The following is a 13,637-nucleotide window of genomic DNA, read 5'->3' as shown; positions in this document are numbered from 1 at the left end:
ATGTCAGGTCATAGAAATTACCTAGAACAATCATTCAGCACTGTCAGTTCAGGACATGTAGTGGAAGCGTCTAGATAACCAGATACTGTTTTTTGTGTTTGTGCAAATCCAAGAATTAGTTGAAAAATTTCTTCTGTTACAGAGGTGCTGGAATTTGCAGTGCTTATAAATGGTGATAATCGTAGTAATCACTGACAGTTTAAACAGGTATGTCACAGAGATAGGACCTATTGCAGAAGTTGCAGTGCAGCCTATCCTGGAACCAGTAACTCTTTCTCCTTAATGTTTAGGTATGTCCTATTTTTATACCAGAAACAAGCTGACAAAGTGTGAGCTGGATGAGCAGACAGTGAGGTGGGTTGAAAACTGGCTGAACAGCTGGGTCCAGAGGGTGGTGATCAGTGGCATGAAGACTTGTTGGGGCCAGGAACTAGCAGTGTACCCCAGGGGCCAGCAGTGGGTCCAGTCCTGGTTAACATCTTCATCAGTGATCTAGATGATGGGGCAGAGTGTACACTTGGCAAGTTTGCCGATGATACAAAATTGGGAGGAGCAGTTGGTAACACCAGAGGGTCATGCTGCCATCCAGTGGGACCTCAACAGGCTGGAGAGGTGGGCTGACAAGAACCTCATGAAGTTCAACAAGAAGTGCAAAGTCCTGCACCTGGGGAGGAACAACCCCAGGCACCAGTACCTGCCGGGGGTAACCCAGCTGGAAAGCAGCTTTGCAGAAAAGATCCTGGGTGTCCTGGAAGGCACCAGGTGGAACATGAGCCACTGATGTACCCTTGCCACAAAGAAGGTTAATGGGTGTCCTGGGCTGTATTAGGAGGAGGGTTGCCAGCAGGACAAGGGAGGTGATCCTTCACTTCTACTCAGCACCTGGAGTACTGTGTCTAGTTCTGGGCTCCTTCGTACAAGAGAGACATGGGCATACTGGAGAGAGTCCAGCGAAGGGCCACAAAGGTTATTAAGGGACTGGAACATCTCTCCTATGAGGAAAGGCTGAGAGAGCTGGGACTGTTTAGCCTCGAGAAGAAAAGGCTCAGAGGGAATTCATCAAAGTATATCAATGTCTGAAGGGAAGGTGCAAAGAAGATGGAGCCCAGCTTCACTCAAGTGGTGCCCAGTCGCAGGGCCAGAGGCAGTGGGCACAAACTGAAACGCAGAAGGCTCCCTCTGAACATCAGGAAACGCTTTTTTTACTGTGACGGTGACTGAGCACTGGCACAGGTTGCCCAGGGAAGCTGTGGAGTGTCTATCCATGGAGATATTTGAAAGCTGTCTTGACTTGTTGTGGGTAACTGGCTCTGGGTGGCCCTGCCTGAGCAAGGGAGTTGGACCAGATGACCTCCAGAGGTCCCTTCCGACCTCAACCATCATATGATTCTGAAATAGTTCTGGGCTCCTAAAAGACTGAGATTTTAAGTGCTTTCATCTTCCTGGAGAGGATTGGGATATGTAATAGGAGTCTGTGATATCTCTATCTAGGGATGAATATTAGGTGGTACTGAAAAATACTGTAGTGCTGTAATTTGAAATGTGGTTGTTCTTCTGTATATGTCATACATATACAAGATATAGTGTAGTGTGGACCTCTGTAGATGTTTCACTGAACACACTAGTATTTTATAAACATTAATCTTATGGTCTGATTGGTACAGTGATGCCAGCTGAAATGCATTCTTACGGTGACTTTTATAATATGCTTACTCAATAGGTAAAACGTTCTAGGAGCAAAGGAGGACTGGCTGGGCCTGATGGTACAAAGTCAGTGTTTGGACAGATGTGTGCTAAAATGAGTTCCTTTAGCCCTGATAGCCTTCTGCTTCCTCACCGTGTTTGGAAAGTCAAGTTTGTTGGTAAGAGGTTTCTCCACCCCCACCCCCCTATTTTGTGCTTAACTTGCAGTTTTCTTCAAATTTACTTTTTTGGAGGACCTGAAGGAAGGAAGGGATAGAGGAAAACAATGTGTGTGTGTAGGCAGAGGAAGGTGCTTAAAATGTTAGGAAGTAAAAAGCTTTTTAAAATGATTTTATTAAAAACCCTCAAGATTAATGGAAATGTGTCTGTAATTTTCCTCAAATTCTGGGGACAACTATTCTGCTTACAACAAACATTCTGCAAAACCTAAACCTGTTTTTCAGTGGTCTGAATTGGTAAATAATCCTGGCTAGCTGGTTTTACTGATAGGGTTGTTTTTACAATTCACATATCGCTTTGAGCTTTTTGATTAAAAATATTTTAGATTGAAGAGCTATTCTGTCTACTGTATATAAGAGATATAAAATAGATCTACTTTCAGATGTCACTTAGGAATTCCATTGCTTTGACTTTTCTTTTTCTACCTCTATTTTATTTTGATTAGTGTCTAACACAAAAATGTTAGTTTCACTCTAGCAAAATAGTATTTTTGACACTGTAATATGTTGTATAATCTTCTAAATAATATGATTTACAATGAACTGGAAATATCCAAATATAAAGCAAAACATAAAGGGTTTTCATATGAACAGATATGACAGTGTAGCTTTTAGTAAACTTATGTTTGCTCAGTCATCCCCATGGAAGGAAATACAGTTTTAGTACTTCATTTATTTTTGAAAGAACATTTAATTTTGAGCCTTTTTTATTCTCCAAGGTGAATCTGTGGATGATTGCGGTGGAGGTTATAGTGAATCAATAGCAGAAATGTGCGAGGAGCTTCAGAATGGGCTGACCCCTCTCTTAATTGTGACACCAAATGGAAGAGATGAATCTGGAGCAAACAGAGATTGTTTCCTATTAAATCCTGCTGCCAAGTCACTCTTGCATATGAACATGTTCCGTTTTCTTGGTAATTTCTTAGCAACAGTGTGACATTCTACTTGCATTACATGATCACAATATTGGAAACTAACAAGAAAAAATGAAAAATACTATGTTTAAACTTACAGGTGTACTTTTGGGCATTGCTATCCGGACTGGCAGCCCTCTCAGCCTCAACCTGGCTGAGCCAGTGTGGAAACAGCTTGCAGGAATGAACCTAACAATTGCTGATCTCAGTGAGGTAAGTATGAAGTTCCTGAGTAGGCTATAACTTACAGAAGACAAGTGGACTCTAGCATCAGTTTTTCTCCAGTGATTCCCTGTTTTCTATATACTTGTATTTTGACTGCCTTTTACATTTTGAGCCAGTATATAAGGATGACTTGTACTCACTGTTAAAACTGTAAATTCAAGTTGTTAAGCTGTTTGAATTCTAGAGCATTCTGAAATCTTCTCATGGGTATGACTAGACAAATGTTTGTGGTTGAACTCCTACTTTCCAGTAGACCTTCTTGTAGCTGTTACTGTCTGTTGTGCCAAGATGCAGTAACTGATGAGGTGCACACGCCTCCACTGTTTTGAAGTAAAAGAAAATGAGTTCAAACTACTACTGAGAATAGTTTGTGCCCACATGTCAAATATCACAAACTTTCAATTTCTGTTTACTGAGCTCAGTAAATGTGGAGTAAGAGTTAGGTCTTCATTACAAAGAAGAGTTCCTTCTCAAATACTGTCATGTAGAAATGTACTTACTGTAAAAGCATCGAGTCATTTACTTGTCAGTAAGGGGATTCCTTTTGTACCAAAACCAGCATTGGGACTTTGTAGAGATGATTATGTTTTTAGGCTTTAAATCCATTTTCTTGTATAATACAGTTTCTTGGCAAATGCTTCCCGAAAGGATTGAAGTCTAGAACACATGCACACTCCCACATCCCAGCATAATGAAATTTCATGTAAAATATTAAGCTGTTTTATGGCTTTGAAATTAAGTTAGATGGGTTGTGGTCAGACATTTGACAATGCTTTTGGTAGATGATACATGATGTACTGCATTTTGTATGCAAGAGACGCAGTTGTATAGTGCTAGTAAACTGATTTTCGCTCGGGTTTGTTATTTTCCAAAGGTTGATAAAGATTTTATTCCTGGGCTTATGTACATTCGAGACAATGAAGCTACTTCAGAAGAGTTTGAAGCTATGAGCCTCCCATTCACTGTGCCTAATGCAAGTGGTCAAGATATTCAGTTGAGTTCCAAGTACACCCATATTACACTGGATAATAGAGCTGAATATGTGAGACTGGCAATAAACTACAGGTTTGTTGAATAAGTCACTCAAATTATTGATTTGAATAAGCATTTTCTTTTAAAAAAATACGTAAAACCTTTTAAACAATATACTACAGCCTCTTACAAGTATTTTAATGTTTTCATGTGATTACATTGTTGATTCTCTGATTTCTTTTAATCTATCCAAGGAGAAAAGATTAAACTTAATTTTTAGGAAGAACAATAAACTAGCAGGTTTGGCTATAGATTTGAATAGCTGTCCTGACAGAGCAGTTTTGGCAGCTGGTTTTACAGGTAGAGAAATGCCCCATGCATCTAATTCTTCTCCTATGCGATAAAGTAATAGGCTTGGTCATTAAGTTCTTGGTGAAGAGAGCTTAGGTTTAGTACTGCTGCTCCCACAGTTTTTCATGTCATCATTTGCAGTCAAGAGCAGTCCCAGTTGAATTCTTACTCTATTCTTATCTAAGTTGGAATACACAAATGAGATGGGTTGACCCTGGCTGAACACCAGGTGCCCACCGAAGCTGTTCTATCACTCCCCCATCCTCAGCTGGACAGGGGAGAGAAAAAATATAACAAAAAGCTTGCGGGTCGAGATAAGGACAGGAGAGATCATTCACTAATTACTGTCATGGGCAAAACAGACTCAATTTGGGAAAATTAACTCAATTTATTACAAATCAACCAGAGCAAGGTAATGAGAAATAAAATGAAATCTCAGAACACCTTCCCACCACCCCTCCCTTCTTCCCGGGCACAACTTCACTCCTGGATTTCACCACCAAGCCCCTCCAGCGGCACAGGGGGACAGGGATGGGGTTTGTGGTCATCACACGTTATTTTCTGCCGCTTCACCTCCTCAGGGCGAGGGCTCATCACACTCTTCCCCTGCTCCAGCGTGGGGTCCCACCCACGGGAGACAGTCCTCCATGAACTCCTCCAACGTGGGCCATTCCCACGGGCTGCAGTTCTTCACGAACTGCTCCAGCATGGGTCCATTCCACGGTGTGCAGTCCTTCAGGAGCACACTGCTCCAGCGTGAGTCCCCCACGGGGTCACAAGTCCTGCCAGAAAACCTGCTCCGTGGGCTCCTCTCTCCACAGATCCGCAGGTCCTGCCAGGAACCTGCTTCAGCGTGGGGTTCCCACGGGGTCACAGCCTCCTTCGGGAACCCACCTGCTCCGGCGTGGGGTCCTCCCCAGGCTGCAGGTGGAGATCTGCTCCCCCGTGGACCTCCCTGGGCTGCAGGGGGACAGCCTGCCTCACCAGGGTCTTCCCCACGGGCTGCAGGGGAATCTCTGCTCCGGCGCCTGGAGCATCTCCTCCCCTCCTTCTGCACTGACCTGGGGGGCTGCAGGGTTGTTTCCCTTACATGTTCTCACTCCTCGCTCCGGCGGCTCTTTCTCCGTGTCTCAACTTTTTTTCCTTCTTAAAAATGTTATCCCAGAGGTGTTACTACTATCGCTGATTGGCTCGGCCTTGGCCGGCGGTGGGTCCGTCTTAGAGCCGGCTGGTATGGGCTCTCTCGAACACAGGGGAAGCTTCCAGCAGCTTCTTACAGAAGCCTCCCCTGTAACCACCCCCCCCCCCCCCCCCCCCCCCCCGCTACCAAAACCTTGCCACACAAAACCAATACAACAAAACAAAATATTAGTTCCTTGGACACCATAAAATTAGTCTGACACCTGTGTGCAAACACACAGGTGCCAAAAACTGAACATTGCACTGAAATCAGTGGGAAATAATTGTTCGGTATTTGAGAAGACAGGCTTTTGGATGCTTAAATACCTAGACAGCTAATCCAGACAAGTACAACTAAGAAGCAACCACAGGCATCTTGTTATGTGAAGCAGTGGGCCTAGTGCCTATTGAAATATGGAAATTTAGATAATTTGGATGAGAAACTGATTCATAGTAGTTTTATTCTCTCTGCCATAGTGAACTGGTTTAGAGAGTGCTTGAGCAGGACTGTATCGTCACTATATATTTGCTTATTAGTTTGTAGTTATAGTGTCTGCCAACAACTACTGAATTACATTCTTTGTTCTCCTCCCCCCTACCCAAATGGTTATGCACCAATACTTAAACCTGGTTTTGACAGTAGAGAGAAATTTCATTTGGAATGGATAAATGATATGTCTATGTAAAACGTTACATTCCTTCGAAGAAATGGTTTTGTTCTCTTGGCAGTTCTGGCTGTCCTCAAAGGAGGCGAGAAATTCTGAAGCATTTTACAGTTAAAAGGCCTTTGGGAAAAACATTTAAATGTTTAGATTAAGTATCAAATTGTTTAATTATATGAAGCCCTTGAGAGAAAAACTAGCACCTGAATAGAATGCATGTGAAAAAGTGGATGCAAAAGACGAAGTTTGTCCTGACATCTTTGTTTATTTTCACGATGACAAGCGTGAGGACAGGAGTTGTCAATGATGCGAATCTCTGCTCTAGAGAGTTCTGTAAAAAATCTCAGAAATTATTTGACAGGGGAAAAAAAAGCAAAACACAAATCATGGGTGGCAGCAGAAGCAGCAAAATGTTAGACTTGCATCTGTCTTGAAATACAACAACTCCTGTCCCCTCAGACAGCATGTTTTAATTCAGACCCATTTTTCTTTTACCAAATGTCTGTCTAGTGTTGTGAATGTATGCAGGCAGAGTTTCAAAGTACAGCCATTCTTTTCCCAAGAGCATGTTGTTTCCAAATGGGGTATTGGCTTGTTCTTGACAGGCACAGCACATGAATAGTACTGGAAATAAAATATCCTAAATATTGGGAGATATCTGTCCATACTGAGCTTGCTGTGCAATATGAATTGGTGTAGAAACTGTTTTAAGTCAAGTATCTTGTGTAATAAATGCTCATTAATGTTCCTTAGCACATAGCTGGAGACTTCCTTGATATTATAGTAATTGCTAGAAATGACATTCACAGAAACTCTGAAAATGTGTCTCTGCAGACTTCATGAATTTGACGAACAAGTTGCAGCAGTTCGTGAGGGGATGGCCCGTGTTGTTCCAGTTCCTCTACTTTCACTCTTTACAGGATATGAACTGGAAACTATGGTATTAATTTCTGTTTTGCTACCTCTGTCAGACTAACTTAGAGCGAGATTTTCCACTTATATCTTACTAATCCAAACCCCACATTAAATACTGTTCACAGTGATTGCAAACATTTTGTCCAAGGAAAAACTAGAAAATGTTTAATTGCCCTTTTGGTGTTAATAAGATTATTTTGATACAGCTGAGCGGTGATGTAATGAGTTATTTCTGGAAGAAACAAACAAACAAAACCAAAAAAACCCCCACAAACCAGGGGCCTAGGAGGTGAATTGGAGATATTAGTCCCAAGCAAAATGTTTAATTCTTTGTGATTCAGGAATATGAAAGAAGATTCATTATTGTCCCCTGATGGGAAGATGTATATTTACTATTATTGTAATAGGAGACTATGCACAGCACTTCAAATATTTGAATGTTCATTTTGTCAGTGTAAAAGCTGATTAAATATTTTAAAGGAATGGAGGGAACAAATCACCATAATTGACTTGATCAGACTTTTGTAGCCCATCCACTATATTTTATTTTTCAGGTATGTGGAAGCCCGGATATTCCACTCCACCTTCTGAAATCTGTAGCAACTTATAAAGGCATTGAACCAACTGCTTCCTTGATACAGTGGTTCTGGGAAGTGATGGAGTCCTTCTCCAATACAGAGCGATCTCTCTTTCTGCGTTTTGTGTGGGGCAGAACAAGGCTGCCCAGGACTATTGCAGACTTCAGAGGGAGGGACTTTGTTATTCAGGTAAGATGTATGGGATGGGGTGTGGGGGTTTTATTTTAAAAAGCTGGTGGTGGAGAAGTAGTAGCATGACATAACAAGAGAACAGGCTGATTTCATTAAATGGTTTATGTAACATTACATTGTAGATTCGACAGTGCAACAGAGACCTAGTATATAAATATTTTTGTTTCTTGACCTGGGGAAGTGGATATTCGTTTCGTTTCGCAACCATTTACATTTCTGGATTTTGGTAGTTTTACCTTGTCAGTCATGAGCTGTTTTTGCTGGCGTTTATTTAGCATTTTATTCAGCTCAGTTATTAATTTCAGCTAAACTAAAGAACAACAATCTTCAAATCATATTTTGGTATTTGCTGAAGTAATACAATCATTTTTAGATTGTTCCCAACTACATATTCATGATCAAAGAAGCTCATATATGTCTGTTTTTATTTGTTTACTTAGTGTAGGGAAAATGGATTTGGTCTTTTCATTGTTGTTTTAAGAAACTTCAGCATCAGAATCACAAATCTAACATGCTGTTAAAAAAATTTAGGTATTATTTTGATATTTATTTGTAGTTTGGACAGTGAATCAAAAATATTACACTTTTTGTTTTCAACAGGTATTGGATAAATACAATCCTCCAGACCACTTTCTTCCCGAGTCATACACTTGCTTCTTTCTCCTGAAGCTGCCCAGGTATTCCTGTAAGCAAGTACTAGAGGAAAAACTGAAGTATGCCATTCACTTCTGTAAGTCTATAGACACTGATGATTATGCCCGGATAGCACTGACAGGAGAGCCAGCGGCTGATGACAGTAGTGATGATTCTGATAATGAAGATGCCGATTCTTTTGCTTCAGATTCTACACAGGACTACTTAACAGGACATTAAGAAAATAATATAAGGGATAGTTGTCACAAGCACTGAGGCAAAATGCCAAAATGACAAATGAAGCCAAGGACAGTATAGGTGTTGGAATATAGAGTATGTAGTAAGAGGGATGGTAATCTTCTGAACATGGGGAAAGTGTGTTTGCTACTCACAGTAGGAAGTAAGGGTTACAGCTTAAACCATCAGCTTAGAATAAATGGCACACTATATGGGCATTTAACATTTATTTTAAGAGCTGAAAGTGGCCCCCCATAATGCTGCACTACATTTAGAACCTTTGTGTTTACTGAAGTGTTGTAAATGTTTATATAAATATGGTAGTGCAGCATCCAAAAGGCAGTGAAACCTTTAAATTGTGGGTGCAATAGGTTTTTTCATATTAAGTGTTGTGTTCTGTGCATCTTCTTGATTGTATATTGGAAATACTGTGCAACAACTGAATAGTATTATAAATATTTCAATTAACTTTACTAGAAGTTTGTTAAAAATTTTTGAACATTGAATTAACATTATTCCTTGAAATTCTTCTATAGATAATAAAAATGGCCAATAGTTTCACTTCCACCCCTGGTTTGTATATTTTAGCTTATGCATTATTTATCTCAAATTTGATACCTTTCTGTGAACAGCATCATAATTCTTATCATGGAAAGTGTACTGTATATAATTTGTGCCATGTAAATGCAAAAGTTATAATTTCCCTCCAAATAAAAGTTCTGCCACAGAACAAAAATAGTATGTGTTTTTTAATGATAATGTAGCTGTTACATGGGATGAACATTGGAACAGCTCTACGAAGAAACGATTCTGCAGTTTACAGCTGTTTGCCAAACGTTGCTGGTGGTGCTCCACCAATAGTAGGTGCAATGCCATAGACAGAACATAAGCTATAGTAAACTCAGAGCAAGTCTACACAACACGTTAATGATAGTGATTAGGTACACTTTGTTTATGCAGTTGTTCCTAATGCTACTGTTGTCAGTAATGGTAAATTTGTTCTTGGACACCTGGGAAGAAAATTGCTTTTGAGGAAGTGTAAAGGACAGATGTGTGTAAGTACCTGGATGTGAGTAGAAGAGTACGATGACACTCTTATAAAATGTTGACTCTGAGAAAATCAGATCGTTTTACAAGGCTTGATCACAAAACGTGGTGCATCCAGAGTAGCCTGTGTGAATAACTCATTCAAGTCAAGTGGCGTTTGGGCAGGTATTATGTGTTAACTACACAGTGTATGCAATAGTTTTTCAAAGTAGGAAAATGAGATTTATTTGTGCCAAAGCACTAGTATTTTACTTTGAAATCCAGCGGTAGTATTTTACTTTAAAATCCAGCAGAAGGGCATGTCATACCTTTTCTTCACCAATTATTAGGATAGGTATATGTCAGTATTTAACATTTTACAATTCAGAGTTGATTAATTTTTTTTAGTGTGTGCATTTGACTTCAATTCCAACTTCTCTAAATTTAAATATTAACTGTGGTCATGAAATAAGTTTTCCTGAGATATACTTGGTATTTCAAAATAGTGGTGAAACTACCTATTTGTTGTTAAGATGCCAGAGTTTTGAAATTCATTAGCTTTAGAGGCCTCTATTTAGTGCTGAAGATCTCTTGCAATAAATGCTCCTGTCCTGATCCTCGGTCTTCCTGGAGATACCAGAAGACAGGCCTGTGACCTGTCTTCCAGATTTTCTCTGTCTGCTGATGAAAAACACTGAGTCTTTTTTGAGTCTTAAAAAGGATGCAAAAAATCCCAAAACCTTAAGCAACATCTTTTATCTTTGCTGCTGAATTGAATTTCTCCTGAGGGCAAAGAGTGGAGAATCTAGTACAGAAGTGCTCATGTGGTCGTCTGCTGTCCTTCGCCATGGTAACACCAGAGCCCTGTAGGCATCCAGCTTGATTAAAGAGATTCTGTAGTCAGCTTTTCAGATGTGATGGATGAGTCATGCCCAAATGCCACAAGTCCAAGGACTGAGACTGAGTTCAATTGCCATTCTTAAATTTCAAACCCCGTTTCAGGAGCATATGAACTACTATAACACGGAGAAGTTTTATAACTTGCTTAGGAAAGAAAGAAAATGTCAGAATTTTTTCTTCCAGGAAAAGCAAAAAGGAGGCATCCTTCATGTAAGGAAGCAGTTTAGGTTGTTAATTAGTGGACCATATAAAAGAAGGTTTTCAGCTTCCTTTGCTTTCCCATCCTAACAGAAGAGTCTCAGATCCCCTTTTACAATGTGAAATGCTTGTCACCTGTGGCCTGACATTTCTGAGTAGCCAGATGTCATTCTTGAAAAACCATTGTTTTCAAGTGGTCAAAAAATGGGATTTGCTCTTAATTGGCTTTTAGATGCAAATTTCTACTCTGAGAAGGAAAAGGACTCAACCTTGCAAATGAAGAATGGATTGCTAGTGCTCCTTTCCCTTCTTCATATGTTACTTCCCTGTAAAACCAAAGATGATGGTTTGATTTATTATAAAGCTTTACCATTATAAAATTGCAGAAGACTGAGAGAAAAATCCCTTCCCATGTTAAAAATTACTCTTCGTTGCCCGGGTAAATTCCCGATACCTCTAAAACCACCTAATGGCTGCTAAACAACCTGTGAATAAGGAGAGAAGGTCATTGAGTCCCATCAGGGAGTTTAGGGGACATGTACCATTTATAATCATGGTACCTGTTCCTTAACATCATGTTAGTCAAAGAAGGCTTCAGGCCAACGTATTAGGTACTTGCCTCCCCTGCAAGCATCTTTATCAGCAGACTATGTGCAAAACTAAATCATGCAGCCCTCTTCCAGAAAAAAGGGAAGCAGTGGCTTCCAAAGATCTCACTGATAAAATATTTTCACTTTTTCGTTTAAAGAAAACGTACAGATGTGTAGTTTCCTGTAGATGTTGCCTTTCAAGGTTAATCTCCCAACAAATCTTATATTTAAAAACTATGTTAACTAAAACATGCCAACTCAACTGGGGTTCAAGGGTGTGGATTGGTGGAAAAGTTACTGTATCGTGGAGTCATGTCCTTACCTTAAGTGAAAACTGCAGCAAAGCAACACGAGTGTGAATGTGACACAGAAACCATTTGTGAATTGATGCTTCTAATACTTGGAAAAGATTCTGCTGATTCACGTGTTTGGCTCAAATGTGAATGTCGATGGTATATCTGCAAGGCACCGCTCTTCAGCTTTGCATTTAGTCATCTGATAGCCAGCGAATAAGATTGTGGAAAGATCTCACAGAAACACAAAGTAGAATTGTCTCAGTTGTTTCCTGACTGTGGTCATCCCTGATCAGCTCTCTCCAGCGCATTTGGGTGTGGTGTACTGGCATCCTGACCTGACAAAGGTTTCAGCAGAAGCGTTTTGAGAAGTTTGGAGGACATGGAGTCACACATGTGATATAATACAAAATCCTCTAGGATTCTCTTTTGTAAATGAGTCAGTGTTAAGTGAAAGGAAACTTAATTCTCATTGGGCACTTGCATATACTCACTACTGATGATAAGCCTTAATAGGGATGAGGTACAGCACTTCTAGAAAATAAAGTCCGGGATAGGACTACACCTTCTTGTTTCACTGTGACAACTTCATAAGTGAAAAAGTGCTGGATAAAAGCACCTCAGTAAATCCTTCAATATGTAAAACATTGGGATAAAAAAGGGAATGATCTGTTGTCCACAGTTACCCAAAGCAGGTCGAGAAGAAATAATATCCTTGCAGCAGAGATACCTGACACCGCACCCCACCCCTCCTACATTATAACTTTAGAGACATTTAAGCACCAGAATGCCCAGTCGAGGCAGATCATGAATTTTGGTCAATAAGAGTTTTCGAAACCTTGTTAGACAGCTGCTGGTGATGATCTGAAGATACTTGATCTACCCTCAGTCAGGCAGCTGCCCAAATCGACTTCTGGAGTCCTCTCAGCTTGTTATTCCTTCAATGCTCTATTCATTATTAGCTTCTCTAAAAATTAATTTCTAGTAAGTAGAATAGACTCTGCAGTGGTACCCTGTCCATCATGTTCTAAGCAAGGTGCCTTGAGACATCCAAACTTACTGTAGACAAGACCCCTAAAATCCGTATCAATTATTACCAGTGAAGACATGGAAGCTTTTCTGCTGCCTGCTTTTCCAGTGTGGACCTGCACTGGCTCAACAGGATCTTTTCTCTTTCAGTAACAGCTTCCTTAACCAGAAACTCCTCTGCATATACAGTTCTCCCTGACCTCATCAGGGCTTGCTGATCGTTTAGGACAGAGACAGGCTGCTGTTCTGAGCTGCAAGAGTCCTCTCGTGCCTTCCTGCAGCTCCAGCCAGAGCCGTGTGTCTGCGGGGGGAATGCCACCGCTGAGGCTGAGCCTGGTGTGGTGGGACGAGCGGTCTCCTCCACCCCAGGAGAGCCTAGCACCCCACAGCACCCCAGTGCAGCGGTGTCACTGGTTTATGGCCTTACAGCATGACTGCTCACGGCTACGTTAGATGGAGGTGGGTGCTGACCCTCTGTTGTCAGCGCTCGGTTTAGAAACTACATGGTGGAGCAACAAAGCAGCAAGCGACAGTCCTTCGGGCAGCTCTGGAAGCAACAGGTATTAAGCCATTGCGTTGGCATTTTGTTTTTTCAAGGACCACGTCGGCACTAAAATGGTAGTGCAAGCCGTGCAGAGGGGTTTCCCCTCCGCCTGCCCTGGCTGCGCTGCTGCTCTCTCAGGGCAGGGGAGACGCGTACGCTGGATCGATAAAGTGACTCCTTCCTCATCCCTTGCCCAAGAGCTGTTGGTGGCTGTTTTTCAGTGGGATCGTTTCCTTTCCCTGGTTTATTAGGTGGCTCCGCAACCAGTTGTACTGGC

At 41.1% G+C, this 13,637-nt stretch overlaps 1 protein-coding gene across 5 annotated transcripts in view; it reads left to right on the top strand.

Annotated features, from left to right (window-relative positions):
* HERC2 (HECT and RLD domain containing E3 ubiquitin protein ligase 2) overlaps window positions 1-9,503 on the top strand; it is a 116,575-nt gene extending 107,072 nt beyond the window's left edge. For all 5 annotated transcript variants that reach the window (XM_049834041.1, XM_049834040.1, XM_049834042.1 and 2 more), the window contains 7 exons: window positions 1,721-1,862; window positions 2,642-2,836; window positions 2,937-3,049; window positions 3,936-4,126; window positions 7,060-7,165; window positions 7,695-7,907; window positions 8,511-9,503. In XM_049834041.1, coding sequence (XP_049689998.1) covers window positions 1,721-1,862; window positions 2,642-2,836; window positions 2,937-3,049; window positions 3,936-4,126; window positions 7,060-7,165; window positions 7,695-7,907; window positions 8,511-8,783 — 1,233 coding nt within the window. In that variant the 3' untranslated portion in view covers window positions 8,784-9,503. The remainder of the gene's footprint in view (window positions 1-1,720; window positions 1,863-2,641; window positions 2,837-2,936; window positions 3,050-3,935; window positions 4,127-7,059; window positions 7,166-7,694; window positions 7,908-8,510) is intronic.
* Window positions 9,504-13,637: the final 4,134 nt, after the last annotated feature.

Source organism: Accipiter gentilis, chromosome 31 (assembly GCF_929443795.1).
Source record: "Accipiter gentilis chromosome 31, bAccGen1.1, whole genome shotgun sequence".
Classification (NCBI taxonomy): domain Eukaryota; kingdom Metazoa; phylum Chordata; class Aves; order Accipitriformes; family Accipitridae; genus Astur; species Astur gentilis.
This window is presented reverse-complemented; position numbering and strand designations above follow the sequence as displayed.